Source organism: Schistocerca piceifrons, chromosome 3 (assembly GCF_021461385.2).
Source record: "Schistocerca piceifrons isolate TAMUIC-IGC-003096 chromosome 3, iqSchPice1.1, whole genome shotgun sequence".
Taxonomy (NCBI): domain Eukaryota; kingdom Metazoa; phylum Arthropoda; class Insecta; order Orthoptera; family Acrididae; genus Schistocerca; species Schistocerca piceifrons.
Window position 1 is genome coordinate 647,807,380 of NC_060140.1, and position 13,748 is coordinate 647,821,127.

Sequence of the window (13,748 nt, forward strand, 5' to 3'; positions counted from 1 at the left end):
CAGGCAGCCTTTGGAAGACACCAGAAGAGGAGGGATAGTGGACGGCACAACCTGAGCTTTTCAGATTATTATATACACTCTTACACTATACAGTGAACAGTTCTCCTATGTATTTATATACAGAGTGAACAATTAATAAAACTCACAAACTGCAGGGCGGATTCCTGACTGGAAATGGAGGAGAAAAAGTCCTTTGAACATGTGTTCAGAAAAGCGTCGTTGCCAAGATAGATGGCACCGACGAATGAAAGTTCCTCTGACCACCTGCCGTGTGTTCCTCATGCGTTGCCAGCTGTGTGATTGACGCAGTGCACGATAAGTGTAAGCGGCAGAACGGTCTGGTATTCATGTGAGGAACAAGCTGAGATTTTGTTTGTGTGCTGCCAAGCAGATAGAAACGGTCGAGAGGCAGAACTCGATCCTCCTGGTCTGGTGTAAGGACAGTCCGCCACATCCCTGTACGTTCGTCTGTCTGAAAGGACCCATGATCACACAAACGCTCAAAAAGGGCTTCAATTGTTGTGTGATGTGGTTCAGTGTCTGTAAACATATTTGTTTTGAATAGCCGTGCTGCTATAGAATGTTTCCATCTGCTTGGCCCTACCGCAAACACCATCTCGGCTTGTTCCAAACATGAATACCGGACTATTCTATTAATTACAGTACACTGCATCAATCACACAACCTATAACAACCAAGGAACACACGGCACATGGTCATCAGCGCATCTACACTGGCGACGGTGCATTTCCAGAAACATGTTTATAGGATCTCTTTCCTCCATTTCCAATCAGGAATCGTCCCTGTAGTTTGTCATTTTCATTAACGTTCACCCATTATATTCTAACAGTTTATAATCATGCCTACAATTAAAATGTGTGTGGGGGGGGGGGGGGGAGGGGGTTGGCGTTGTGGAGAGAGAGAGCGCCAGGAAGGTTGAGTTGGACACGGACAAGGAGTGTCTGCTTCACAGAATGTGATTATCTCGATAACTGATTTAATTCCTTTTATTATTTGACGAAACTTTAACCATACACTACAGTCGCTCTTTACAACATGAAGTACGTTCTTTGACCGTAACTTGAGAGCCAGGTGACCATGACACTAATACTAAAATTTGTCAAAAAGATAATTTTGGCAGTCTGCTAGACGCCAGTCGCTGTGCTAATCCACGATCGTACGGCAACGACACTGGTGTAAACCTCGGGGATTCCCTGAGCGCAGTAGCCCATGGAGACGATGCCGTACTGCGTAGACCCGACAACCAGCGGTCCGCCGCTGTCTCCGTTGCAAGCACCTCTGCCATATTCACCGGCGCAGATCATGTTCTCCGTGATGCCGCCCAGGTAATAGATATTGCAGTCACGACGTGCGACGATGATCGTGGTGACAGCCTGAAGCTGCTCAGGTAGGGTCTGTGTATAATCCAAGGCGCCCCACCCGGTGATGGTCACTGATGTGCCAGCTTCGATGTCTGCAGTGCCAAGACCGACTGTCTGTAAGGAATATAAATGTTAGTAGAATCCTTTCAAGTGAAAGCAGTGACAAAGAGAGCGATTAATGTGATGCAGTAAATGATGAAACAGAAAGACTCATTGTTAATCGATTAAATATAAAATAAAGACAAAACATAATTTTATCCCATTTCTGTGGAATATGAGGATGTGTGTTTGTATGAGTGTTTGCGTGTGTATGTCTGTATGTGTGTGTGTGTGTGTGTGTGTGTGCGTGTGTGTGTGTGTGTGTGTGTGTGTGTGTGTGTGTGTGTGTGTGTGCACGCGCATTTAAAGTGATTGTGAGATCTCGCAGTTTTTGGAAGTAACGGTTCGCCACACCTATTGCTAGTGTGTGGAATTCGTTTAACAGTGTGCTCCATACCACATTTATTACTACAAGCGTATGGCGTAAAACTGATTTAGCTGTAAAATGACTTTAGTTCAGATGGAAATACAGATAAGGAAAACAGTTGAGTCATAGGAAGTTACGAAGAAATGGCGATTATATATATTTCAATTAAGGAAAATTTTCTTCAAGGTCTGTTGTTTTGTTGTACGGTTAATCTTCAGTGTAACGACGACACGAATTTGTCTTCAGCGCATGCCAAATAGCCAGTAACCTCTCCCCATTTCGACTGATTAGTGTACATCATAATAAAACAGTCGTACTTTTTTGAAATGTTATCAAACAAACACCTAAATATCACATGTGGAGTGTGTTTTTTTCCTAAAAGTCGTCAAACATCCTACGTGATCTACTCCAACCTCGCCTTAAAACACTGATATTTGCCACACTCATTTCTAAATCATAATTCTTTACACATACCTATATCGAAGACCTTCAATGCTCAGAAATGCTTTTTTAAATGTCGCTGCACCGTGAACGAATAACAGCATTGTATGCAAATACTTGGGCAAATATTCTTGGCTTGTCGTAACATGAAAAGGTGGTAGGGTGCGACTTCTCAGCCACAGCAGAGAGGCTAGGGATAGGATTGGTACAAAAATATTCCAGCGATCAGCATAATTGCCGGATGGTGAACAGCATCTAGAGTCTGGCCAGATAGTTCTGTAAGCTCCCTGTGATTTATGGTTAACTCGCCGTAAAATAATAATTGATTTCGGTGATCTGTTTTCAGACTGCTCTGCACTGGCTAATGTATGCTACAAGGAATACAGCAAGTCAGTTATATTGCTAATACCTTATTCCTTGTGGGATAAGATCACAGCTTGTTTAGTCATATAAGTCTTGTACGTTATCCACGTACATACTACCCCTAGATACACCCCTATGCTTGTAGTAGAACAACGCAACGACCCGTCCCTCGTTGTGTCAAATGTCTAATCTTCGGTGGTACAAGTTACTGCACACTTTCCCCTGCAGACCTAGTGTTGTAGTATTTCCCTGATGAGGAACGTAAGAAACAATGTAATTTGGAAAACTGACCGCCAATTTTCCCAAGATACCAGGACAAAAAATCCAATCAGCCTGATTGCAGTACCTATGACACACAGCGAATGTCACTTTAATGCTATGACATAAACAAGATGTTATCATAGCATTCATTGTATCATAAAGTAACTATTTTTGTAGAACGGGACATAGAAATTGGAAGTTTCAAAATGAGTCTTTGGAGCAGAGGAACGCCAAATAATAAGGTTTCGATGTATAAAATTACTAAATCAAGGAAAATTCGGAAGTTGCGCTGAGGCACTTCGGATTTCCTTGTTCAGTTATTGTAGCTCGGCCATATCCGCTCAGAAGATGAAATATAAAGGTTTGTGAGAATTCCTAGAAGACTGAAAAAGAAAGTGAACGACTGAGATGTCCGTCCACGTACTCCATAAAATTACGAGGTTAATAATTTTATGGAGCCGGTGGCTTGCCATGCTGAATTGTCCAGGTCGAATTAAATTTTCATCCCTAGTTTTATCTACATCTGGGACTACACTATAATCTACTTCCACATGACGCGGCTCTTTACACAAAGTGAATTGTGGTGAGCTACAATAACAGAAAAAATTGCAATACCAAAAATTAATTAACGCCGAGCAATGAAATTTCAACAATACATTTGTCTAGATACCATTTTTAAGTGATTAACATTGCAAGATCACAGGTTACTGTAAGCGCGAGAAAAGCCATTGTAAATGTCAAATTCTGATACATTTAAGATCAGTGTAACTGCCAGAATCTTGAATGTAAACATAGAGACGTGTATGCATTGCGTTGTGGAAGTGCCAGACGTCACTTTGTAGGATAGAGTTCTATGACTGATGCTTTGGTTGGTCAATAGAGGGACGGTTAATGCTGCTTGTGGGTAATGCTGGAGTTGTCGTCCGATGATGTGCGTACGTGCTCGATTGAAGACAGATCTGGTGATCGAGCAGGCCAAGGAAACATGCCGACGTTCTGTAGAGCATGTAGGGTTACAGCAGCGGTATGTGGGAGAGTGTTATCCTTTTGGAAAACCCTCCCTGGAATGCAGTTCGTGAGTGACAGCAGAACGGATCGAATCTCTAAACTGATGTACAAATTTGCACTCACGGTGTTTGGAATACCCACGAGAGTGCCCTTGCTGTCATACGAAATCGCGCTACAGACCATAACTTCAGGTCTAGATTCAGTGTGTCTAGCATGCAGATAGGGTGGGTGCAGGCCCTTAGATGGCCTCCTTCTAACAAACATACGGTCATCACTAGCACCGACGCAGAAGCAGATTTCACAAAGCAAGCAGACCTCCAACCCGCCCTCCAATGAGCCCTCGTTTGACATCACTGAAGTAGCAAATGGCTGCGGTTAGGGGTAGGCGGAATGCACGCTGCAGGGCATCTGGCTCGGAAGTGTCATTGAAGTAACCAATTTCTAACAGTTTAGTTATGTCACTGTGGCGCTAAGCGCTCCTCAAATTGCTGCTGCAAATACAATACTAGCGCCAGAAACTTACACCGAACGCGGTGGTCTTCCCACCGAGTAGCGCCACGTGGCCGGCTGCCCGGTCTTCTTGCGACCGTACATTCTCGTGATCTACAGTGTCTACATTTCTGTCAAGTCTTTCCGCAACATCGCTGAAGGAACATCCAGCTTCTCGTAGGCCAATTACACGACCTTGTTTCAAACTCAGTGAGGTGTTGATAGCGACGTCTTTGTCATCATAAAAGCATTCCTGACTTACATCAACTCACGGTGTCCAGTCTCAAACGTAACTAACGCTCATGCCTGTTACACTGTTACAGCGTGTATTTGAAGCAAACCCGATTTGGCATCCTTTCATCCCCATCCGGCGTGCAGGTCGCCCAATGTGGCGCCGAATGTAATAAGACCTGCGATATGGCGGCCGGACCTGCCCCGCGAGGGGCCTCCCGGCCAATGACGCCAAACGCTCATTTCCATTTCCATCCTCAACATTGCATCCTTCAGATGGAGATCCACGGCTACCAACTTTCGTTGATGTCGCACAACTCCTTCTTGGTGTCGCGATTCTTTTTTCCGTCGTCGTAGTAGTATGTCGGAAAGATCAATGGGGAAGTTCCAACACTGGATGAACGCCACATTCATAAGAGGGTGGTATTTACGTTACATAATTTTCAAATGATCCTGATTTGTATAACTCCTTCTTAAAAGACCTTTCGCAAGGGTTCCATTTCAGATTCTTTTCCCTAATGGTTTGGCCAATTAGGACGACGTAATGATTTCGGATAATTTCAATTCCTCCTCATGCGCACTTCTCTTTTTCTTCGATATTGTCTCATTTTTTCACTTCATCTCTTTTTTTCTTTCTTCTGGCCACTTTACACCCGTTCTCTCACTGTTACTGCCTTGGAATCCTTATAAATTTAATTTTCCTTTTGAAAATACCTCTTTCTGCCGTTCCATGAACCTGCGTGTTGTGGATTTCTAAATCTTTTTTAACTTCTCGGATCCAACTTCCATTAATTTCTTTTCCCTAAGATATTTAGAGATAAGTTTTGTCAGCCTGTTGTTATTCATCGAGCACAAATGTCCCAAAATATCAGTCTTATTTTTGTTAATGGATTATTTTGTTTAATGTAACAAAATGTTCCTTCTCCTGTCGCCCAGTGGCTATGTAATTCAAAAGCTGCAATAGTCTACGCTATGTGCAGCTTTATCACTCTCATGTGGGACAAATGATTCTTTTAGAGCGTAAAAAATTTTAGCAAACGAGTAATTTATAAATATTTTTTTCAGAAACAAGTGCAGTTAAGAGTCAGGAAAGGCCTTTTGAAAAAAAGAATCCATACCCTTTCCATATAAGCCTTGGTTCAAGCTGCAAGGCAAGAAATGTTGTAGTTTCATAATAAAGGGGATAGACAAAATAATGTGATCAGTGTTAGTAATGGGATGGTTGTGTTCGACGCTCAACAACTCAGGTAAGGCATGTGTAGCGCTGGGCTGCGCGTGTTCAGTACGGACTAGGCAACAGTGCAGGATGTTTATGAGTAGCGTACACTCCTTATTTGCATTCAGACGCCGATGTCGACGTGCAATGAAAGACCTAACAGAGTCCCAAAGAGGGCAGATAGTGGGGGTCCGATTAGCTGGAGCAAAAACATGGGAAGACTCATCGTGTGAACGTAATTGTGGACGCAAATCAAAACTAAATGACAGAAATCATCGTACGCTAACACGAATTGTGTCAAAACAACACGAACTATGGCAGTTAACTGCAGAGCTAAATAGCCATCTTCGAGACTCCGTAGCTATCGACACTGTCTGCCGAGAACTCCATAAAGCGAATATTCATGGATGAGCTGCTATAACGAAACCATTAGTGACGACAACCAACGCAAAGTAGCGTGAAGCATGGTGTCAGGAGCATAAATCCTGGACGGCTGATCAGTAGAAACACGTTATTTGGTCCGACGAGTTAACGTTTTCGTTGTTTCCAACATCTGGCCGGGCTTACGTCTGGAGAACGCCAAAAGAAGCCTATAATTCTGATTGCTTTATTCGAACGATTAATCATGGAGGTGGAAGTGTGATGGTGCGGGCAGCCATATTATGGTATTCTGCTGCTCCCTTCGCTACCCTCAAAGGCCGTGTTACAGCCAACAATTGTTCCCCAACAATGACGCCATATTTTAAGACGTTAATACACCCATTCACACGGCCAGGTTAGTACAATCGTGGTATGAGGACTATGCAACCGAACTGCAACGTCTTCCCTGGCCAGCGCAGTACCCGGATTTGAACAAAATCGAATCCTTGTGGGCGGTGTTGGGGGGCAGACTCCGGAGCATATTTACGCCTCCCTCGTCAGTACAGGTGTTAGAAGAGGTTTTGATCGAAGACTGGCATAACATTCCACTGGACACTATACATTCATTATATGCTAGTATTCCAAGAAGAATCGCAGCTGTATTACGTGCAAATGGGGAGGTCCAACCCCTTGTTAATAAACCATTCCCGACTAAGTAAGGGTGTTCACACTATTTTGCCTATCGCCTGTTCATATTGCAAATAGTAAGCATAGGAAGGAAATCAGTGAAGTATACAGAAGTCACAGATTTACAGTTCCACGTACAAAAAAGTACTGAAAGTCAGTCTTAGGGAGTTACTAAAAATCAGCGGCTAGAGTGGTGAGTAAACAAGAAGGCGAGTGCACGAGGTGTACTGCACAGTCAGTCGGAGAGCACTTTGCAGTGTTGCCAGTGTGCTCTCTGCCTTACACCACACATTACATTTATTGAGTATCCTAGTAACTGGCAACGCTGGCTTGTATGACATTGCGCCACTATTTCTTGCTCTCCTTCCAAAAAAGTTGTAATTAAACTTTCGCTACTTGAGAGGGCCTCCATGAAAAACAATGAAACTTGTGGAAACATTTCTAAGGACATGCGGAAGAGAAATAACGAATAAACCATCGAAAGAAACACATTTTAATTTTGACGTGAGAGGGTAACAGGCTGCTCAAGTGCAGAAAGAAGAGACTGTGGCGTCGTCAATTCACTACCTTTACGCGCGACACATCTCCCGAAAGACGAAAAACGAGTTTCGAAAACTGTTTTTCGCTATCGTGTTTACGAGTTAAGGGCTGAAGCGGATTTGCTAACTCAGGTAAATATAGCGTCTGGAAAACAGCTGTTCCAATTTCTGGTTTAGTCAGGACAGTGCCTATTCCTCTTCACTTAAATATTAAAGATAGACAGTTTCATGCTCAGTCTAATAATTCTGCTTCTCCTTCATTGCACAATGAGTCATCCTGTCCATATTAGTCGAATATTCTGAAAACAAGACGTAACCTGATAATCCGAGAATGTTTCAAATATGATTGTGCGTTTACATGGGAGCGAAAACCGATTGTGAAAGTGGAAAACCGGCAGCTAGTCATGGATTTCCAGAATAGATTTTGGAGTTTTACATGACCAACCAGAAAAGGTATTGTGAAATAGGTTTATGATGTCCGGTTTTGGGAGCCCCATGTAAACGTGAGAAGATAACCTATTCTCGCTGAGCTCACTTCTGCTATAGTAATGGATTCCGTGCTTTTGTTTCTTCTTAATCTGCATTTTGTTGTTTGCTTGTTTTCTCGGCACACTGCAATGGTTGCACGAGGGATTGGTGTTTTTGATATAGTGTTTTCCCACAGCAGCGACAAAGTGTTTGAAAGCAATGAGGTATCTGCGTTTCCCAATACCTGAAAAAAAGCCTATACGATGCATAGATAAGAACGTAAATATATAAAAATTTTCTTAACGGAAATTGTTTAAACAGTGAAAAGGTTGAATATGTTTAATGGGACAAATCATTTTCTGCGTTGCATGTCACTTAGCAACAAAACAAGATACAAAGGAAAAAACAAAAAAGGGCAATTTACTGTCTTCTGGATATTGTTTGACATGTTTCTGAAGGCGTATTTTTTCGAGCAAGTGAGTATAGATGTTTTGAAACGTTTGGACAACTCTTTCCCATTCTTTCAGTTCTCATGAGTGTCGAGAATTTACCAGAAGATCTTTGCCAAGAACATCCACCATAAATTTTGCTTTGTTCAACAAACTGTATTATCTTTCCTCGTGCTTTCAGTCTGATATTACATTTCGATTAATTTCGTTAAAAGGATGGTCCCCCTACAAATCGACTTAAAAGAATAGAAATGTGATAGTTTTGAAATGGATTGTGTATATCAGTTTGACAGTATTGTGCGGCACAGATTGTAGCTCAACAAACTCTTCTCTAGGTGCGCTTGACAACGTATTTTCTGCAGCGAAAGAAAGTGACCATGTACATAAACTCTGTGTATGCGGTGGTATTCTTTGCTGATACAGCATCATTGACACTGGATTAACAGTACTTTTTACTACGGCTTGAGATACTGGAGTAGAAAGACGTGTTGTCGGAGCGGTTCTAATTTTGCTGTTACACGGCAGTCATTACGGAATTCGTTAGAGTTCATTTATCTGTGAATAGAAACACGAAAGTTGTTGTTTAGTTAAAGAGAACTATCGTATAAATAAATATATATTCAAAGGCGAGTAATTTCATCATTTTAACAACGTTGGAAATTCGTGCTTCAAGTTTACATGTACGCAAGATTAGACCTTCGTCTTTGCCGGTTTTTGAGTGTTAGTTCGAGCTTACAGGCTGTCCTGTCCCGTCGCAATAGGTCATCTTTGAACTGGCGCTGTAATTTACTAATACTTTCTCCCCCAAAACGGAGAGAACTACATTCTCGCATCCTACGAGTGTAGGTGGCCACGCATGTCTAACGTGGGAAATAAGTTTAAATAAGCTTTTCAGGATAGCGGCGTGCAACATCAGCAGTGCGGAGGCTACAGCTTCGTAACGCTGCCATTTGATCATTACGGCGACAGTACGGACCTATCATACAAGTAAACTTTTTAAACACAGGTATAGCTGGACTGTCCTGAAAGCTGAGATCCATTTACAGGCACTCTCAGTTAAGGGGAAAGACTTCTTTGTGAAGCACATTAATATCTATCTTATCACTCAAGTAACTCTCATTCTAATTCTAACATTTCAGGTTTAATATTTATTGGAATAACTCGCAATTTAAATTTCTCTCCCTTTATTTTCCTGTCGCCACACAAAACCCCTTAACTTCACTTTCAGCACACAGGTACCAAACTGCACAACAGATAGCTCTCACTATACTCGCAGCTGTCGTCGGTAACGCGTTATTCAGACAGCCAAGCAACTCTGAAATCTCCGTCAGCCCCTGAAACGAGATCGAAGATCGTTGCAGAATGTCACGAAGCCCTTGTGAGGCTATGGGAAAGCAACAGGGCGATCTACTAGTCACACAGTAGCAATGAAGAATCTGATAGGCTGTCTAGGATGACGACTCCATTTGTTTGACCGGAAACTGTCAGATCCATCACTAGGCCGATGGCACGAACAAAACTAAGTAGATGGATTAGGTTGCAGCACGCAGAATACTTGACTAAGATCCAAAAACAGACATGGTAAGCTAATGCTACCGTAGCCATGTTTCAAGAGAATTTCTGTAATCCTGGGTTTGAACAGGAGGTAGGTTGAACTCATGGTAGAACTGATGACTCGCCATGGAAGCTTTAAAAAACACCATAGCACAGGCAATGCGGTGAGGAGGATGAAGTCGCACCACGGCGTTGGAGGTCAAAAAACACAGCACATTCGATTCATTAATTCCTCAAGAAGAAATAGCATCTAACAAAGAACTAGTAAAAGGCCTCCTACAACTCTTCAAAGTTTCAAGTTGGCGTTACTAGATTTACAGGGATTGAAACTGGACAGTAAACTTAGTTTCGGTGCGGGCAACAGTGAGCAAAGACCATTGTCGGTTTGTTTCTCTATATAAATCAATCAGTCAATTGCGACTTGTAAACGAAAACCAATAATTGTGACAGGTGAGACTCAGAACAGGAACAAAACGCCAGGGGCGCTGAAATACATTCACTTACCCCGAGTGGTCCAATGAGACAAGCAAGAATGCCGATTGTGTAAAAGAGGCTTTACATGTTGTTGTTGTGGTCTTCAGTCCTGAGACTGGTTTGATGCAGCTCTCCATGCTACTGTATCCTGTGCAAGCTTCTTCATCTCCCAGTACCTACTGCAGCCTAAATCCTTCTGAATCTGTTTAGTGTATTCATCTCTTGGTCTCCCTCTACGATTTTTACCCTCCACGCTGCCCTCCAGTACTAAATTGGTGATCCTTGATGCCTCAGAACATGTCGTACCAACCGATCCCTTCTTCTAGTCAAGTTGTGCCACAAATTCCTCTTCTCCCCAATTCTATTCAATACCTCCTTATTAGTTATGTGATCTACCAATCCTATCTTCAGCATACTTCTGTAGCAGCACAAAAAAAAAAATGGTTCAAATGGTTCTGAGCACTATGGGACTTAACATCTGAAGCCATCAGTCCACTAGAACTTAGAACTACTTAAACTAACTAACCTAAGGACATCACACACATCCATGCCCGAGGCAGGATTCGAACCTGCGACCGCAGCGGTCGCGCGGTTCCAGACTGAAGCGCCTAGAACCGCTCGGCCACTCCGCCCGGCCTGTAGCACCATATTTCTAAAGCTTCTATTCTCTTCTTGTCTAAACTATTTATCGTCCATGTACCCCGCTGTAAATTATGGCTCTTAACTATAGGCCGTACCTGGACGTTGCCATCAAAAGAGAATGAGCCCGAGATAGAAACGACGGCGACGTCATAATCTCCAGTGAAATAGCTGAAATCTTCGTGTATTTGTATGTCAGCAGTCTGGTACACGGAGCCACCGCTCTCGCGTATAGAGGTACCTGCCCTCACGGAGAACTCTGATGCGCGGGTACCGTAGAAGCAGTGTGCTGCGGACAGCACCCAGGTGCTGCTGATGATGGAGCCGCCGCAGTAGTGCCCGCCCATCAGTTGGATCGAGACCTGCCACGGGTACTGCGAGATGTCCACCGGATCGCCGCCCACAATTCGGCCGCCAAGGCGAGCCCAGAGACCACGAGGTCTCGCGGACGGCGCAGCGCTGCAGACTGCACACAACAGCAACACAATCACGGCGGACATCGACATCTCTGTGACTGGTTCGACGAGCGCCTCCCGATGCTAGCGGTTTTTATACCACCTTGCTTTATCAATAATCGGAGTGTCTCCAGAACAGTGCCAATTACCGAGCTATCTCAAAAAGAAACAAGGTCAAAGTGGTATCAGCTTACGTATGACACTGTCAAATCTCATATCGAGTGTGGCTGTGGAATGGTAATACTCCAGACCAGTGCTCAGGAGCACCCCAGGTGGGCAAATCAGGTCTAACTACCGGTGATTGCCTCAGTCTACTTCATACAAGCGTCTGCAATATTGATTCACCAAGGCCAACATCGATTCATTCTCCCGTACCTCTCCAGATATCAGGCTCTGCTACAATGTGTCTACTAATCTCTGCATTATCGGAATACTGAGATCTAATCGGGAATAAAATCTGATTTCATTATACGATTGCAATAAAAACATAAGCTATTGAGCAACACAGATCCCATTCTTTTCTCAATCAGCAATTTACCGATACAGCCTAACGATCTCGCAACCAACCATTTCCTGTGCTGGTGCAAACTCCTCGCCGGCATACCCATTTTCTGAGTGCATAACAAAAGTGAACAGTAACATTTCTCTTTAGATCTTCGACTACATCATTGCTGAGTTTTCTCCTAGAGTTATATATCTACTGACTATGTTTCCTGTAGTACTACGTAGCTAAACATGTGTAGGATGCAGTGAAAAATGTGACAAAAAACTGGGTTTAAACGTCTCTCTCGTAAATGAGATGCCCGAGAGTTTCACGGTAAATGTGTTTCACGCAACCAATTAAGAATGAACTGAAAGATAAATACCGCATTGCTTGGAATTTGCCAAAAAGTGGGAAAAAGTGATCATTTACGGAATTCTAAATGCGTGCCACGCCCAAAATTATAAAAGTTGAATAGGGCTCTCGAAACCGAACTTTTTTCGTAATGAAAGTTGGGAGTGATGTGCTGATTCGATATCTCCAAAAAATCTGCTTGATTGCCACGACCTGAACAGTGCTTAAGAAAAGATGGTTCAAATGGCTCTGAGCGCTATGGGACTTAACATCTGTGGTCATCAGTCCCCTAGAACTTAGAACTACTTAAACCTAACTAACCTAAGGACATCACACACATCCATACCCGAGGCAGGATACGAACCTGCGACCGTATTAGTCCCGCAGTTCCGGACTGAGCGCCTAGAACCGCTAGACCACCGCGGCCGGCACTTAAGAAAAGAAACATAAGAAAAGAATCATAAATTTTATATACTAACGAATACAAGTAAAAATACATTTAGTCTGCAATATTTTTGTTCGGAAACTGTTACAATAGAATCCACCTGTTTATTTTGCCCACGGTATACTCGATTCGAGGTTCCTTGGAGGCCTGATATCTTTACATTAGTGTAGAAGATGTAAAACCTTACAGATCTGCCAGAGTAAGATTCTGTGGGAAACTTACCTGAGGTGAAACCAAAGTAAATATTTATCGAAATAGCCATTCGAAAATTTGTACGCAGTAGGTTGTGAATAATCATGTAACGCGGTAGAGGATAAGCGTACACGCGGATATATCATATAGATATACAAAATAATGAGTAGGTCAATAAGTGTATCCTCGAATGAAATGTTTGAGATGTTTATCGATTCCATGGAAATAAGGTGGTAAAAGACATACCAGCGTTACTAAGAATAGAATGAAAGTTTGGAGGAGGCAGCAGTATAATGTTGTCCAACTTCCGTTTTGGTGCTTCAGTAACATAAAACACTGAAAGATATGGAGGAGGCATCAGTGTGATGTAGCGTCAAAGAATTATTAAATATGTTCTAATTAAAAGATTAAAGGAATGGAGAGAGTTCACTAAGATGACCTGAGTTGCGCGTAGGAAGACAGTGCTGATGCGACTGCACATTTTTCAAGCAGTGACGGAAGTGTGCGGTCCAGTTTCATGGGAGTAAGGAAGACAATGTCTTATGGGAAGGCCGTAGTGATACGTATAAAGTGCAGAAAAAGAAGGTCCAAACGTTCAGGCAGAATGTTGTTTTAATGGTGGTTTTTCGTCACGGGATGATGGATGTTTTGTGGGATTCTTTGTCAGCCAGTGAGCCTGATGCAGTGAATGTGATAGAGTCTAGAAAGCAGAGTAGACTATTGTATGAAGCGATTTATTAGCCTATGAAACTAACGCCGTGTTGGAAAATGTGTGGCCGAAGAGGTTAGTGCGA

At 42.9% G+C, this 13,748-nt stretch overlaps 1 protein-coding gene across 1 annotated transcript; it reads right to left on the minus strand.

Annotated features, from left to right (window-relative positions):
• Window positions 1-1,145: 1,145 nt before the first annotated feature.
• LOC124788927 (trypsin delta-like) lies at window positions 1,146-11,533 on the minus strand. Its single transcript, XM_047256211.1, has 2 exons — window positions 11,126-11,533; window positions 1,146-1,496 (listed from the first exon to the last, which is right to left on the minus strand). The coding sequence occupies exons 1-2, from the start codon at window positions 11,531-11,533 to the stop codon at window positions 1,146-1,148; spliced, it is 759 nt and encodes a 252-aa protein (XP_047112167.1).
• Between the last annotated feature and the right edge of the window lie 2,215 nt (window positions 11,534-13,748).

What these genes read in the sequence shown, in the direction of transcription:
- LOC124788927 (XM_047256211.1), bottom strand. Translation starts at nt 11,533, where the DNA reads ATGTCGATGTCCGCCGTGATTGTGTTGCTGTTGTGTGCAGTCTGCAGC. An exon ending in CTTTTGATGGCAACGTCCAG is followed by an intron (nt 1,497 to 11,125) that starts GTACGGCCTATA and finishes TATTCCTTACAG; the next exon opens with ACAGTCGGTCTTGGCACTGC.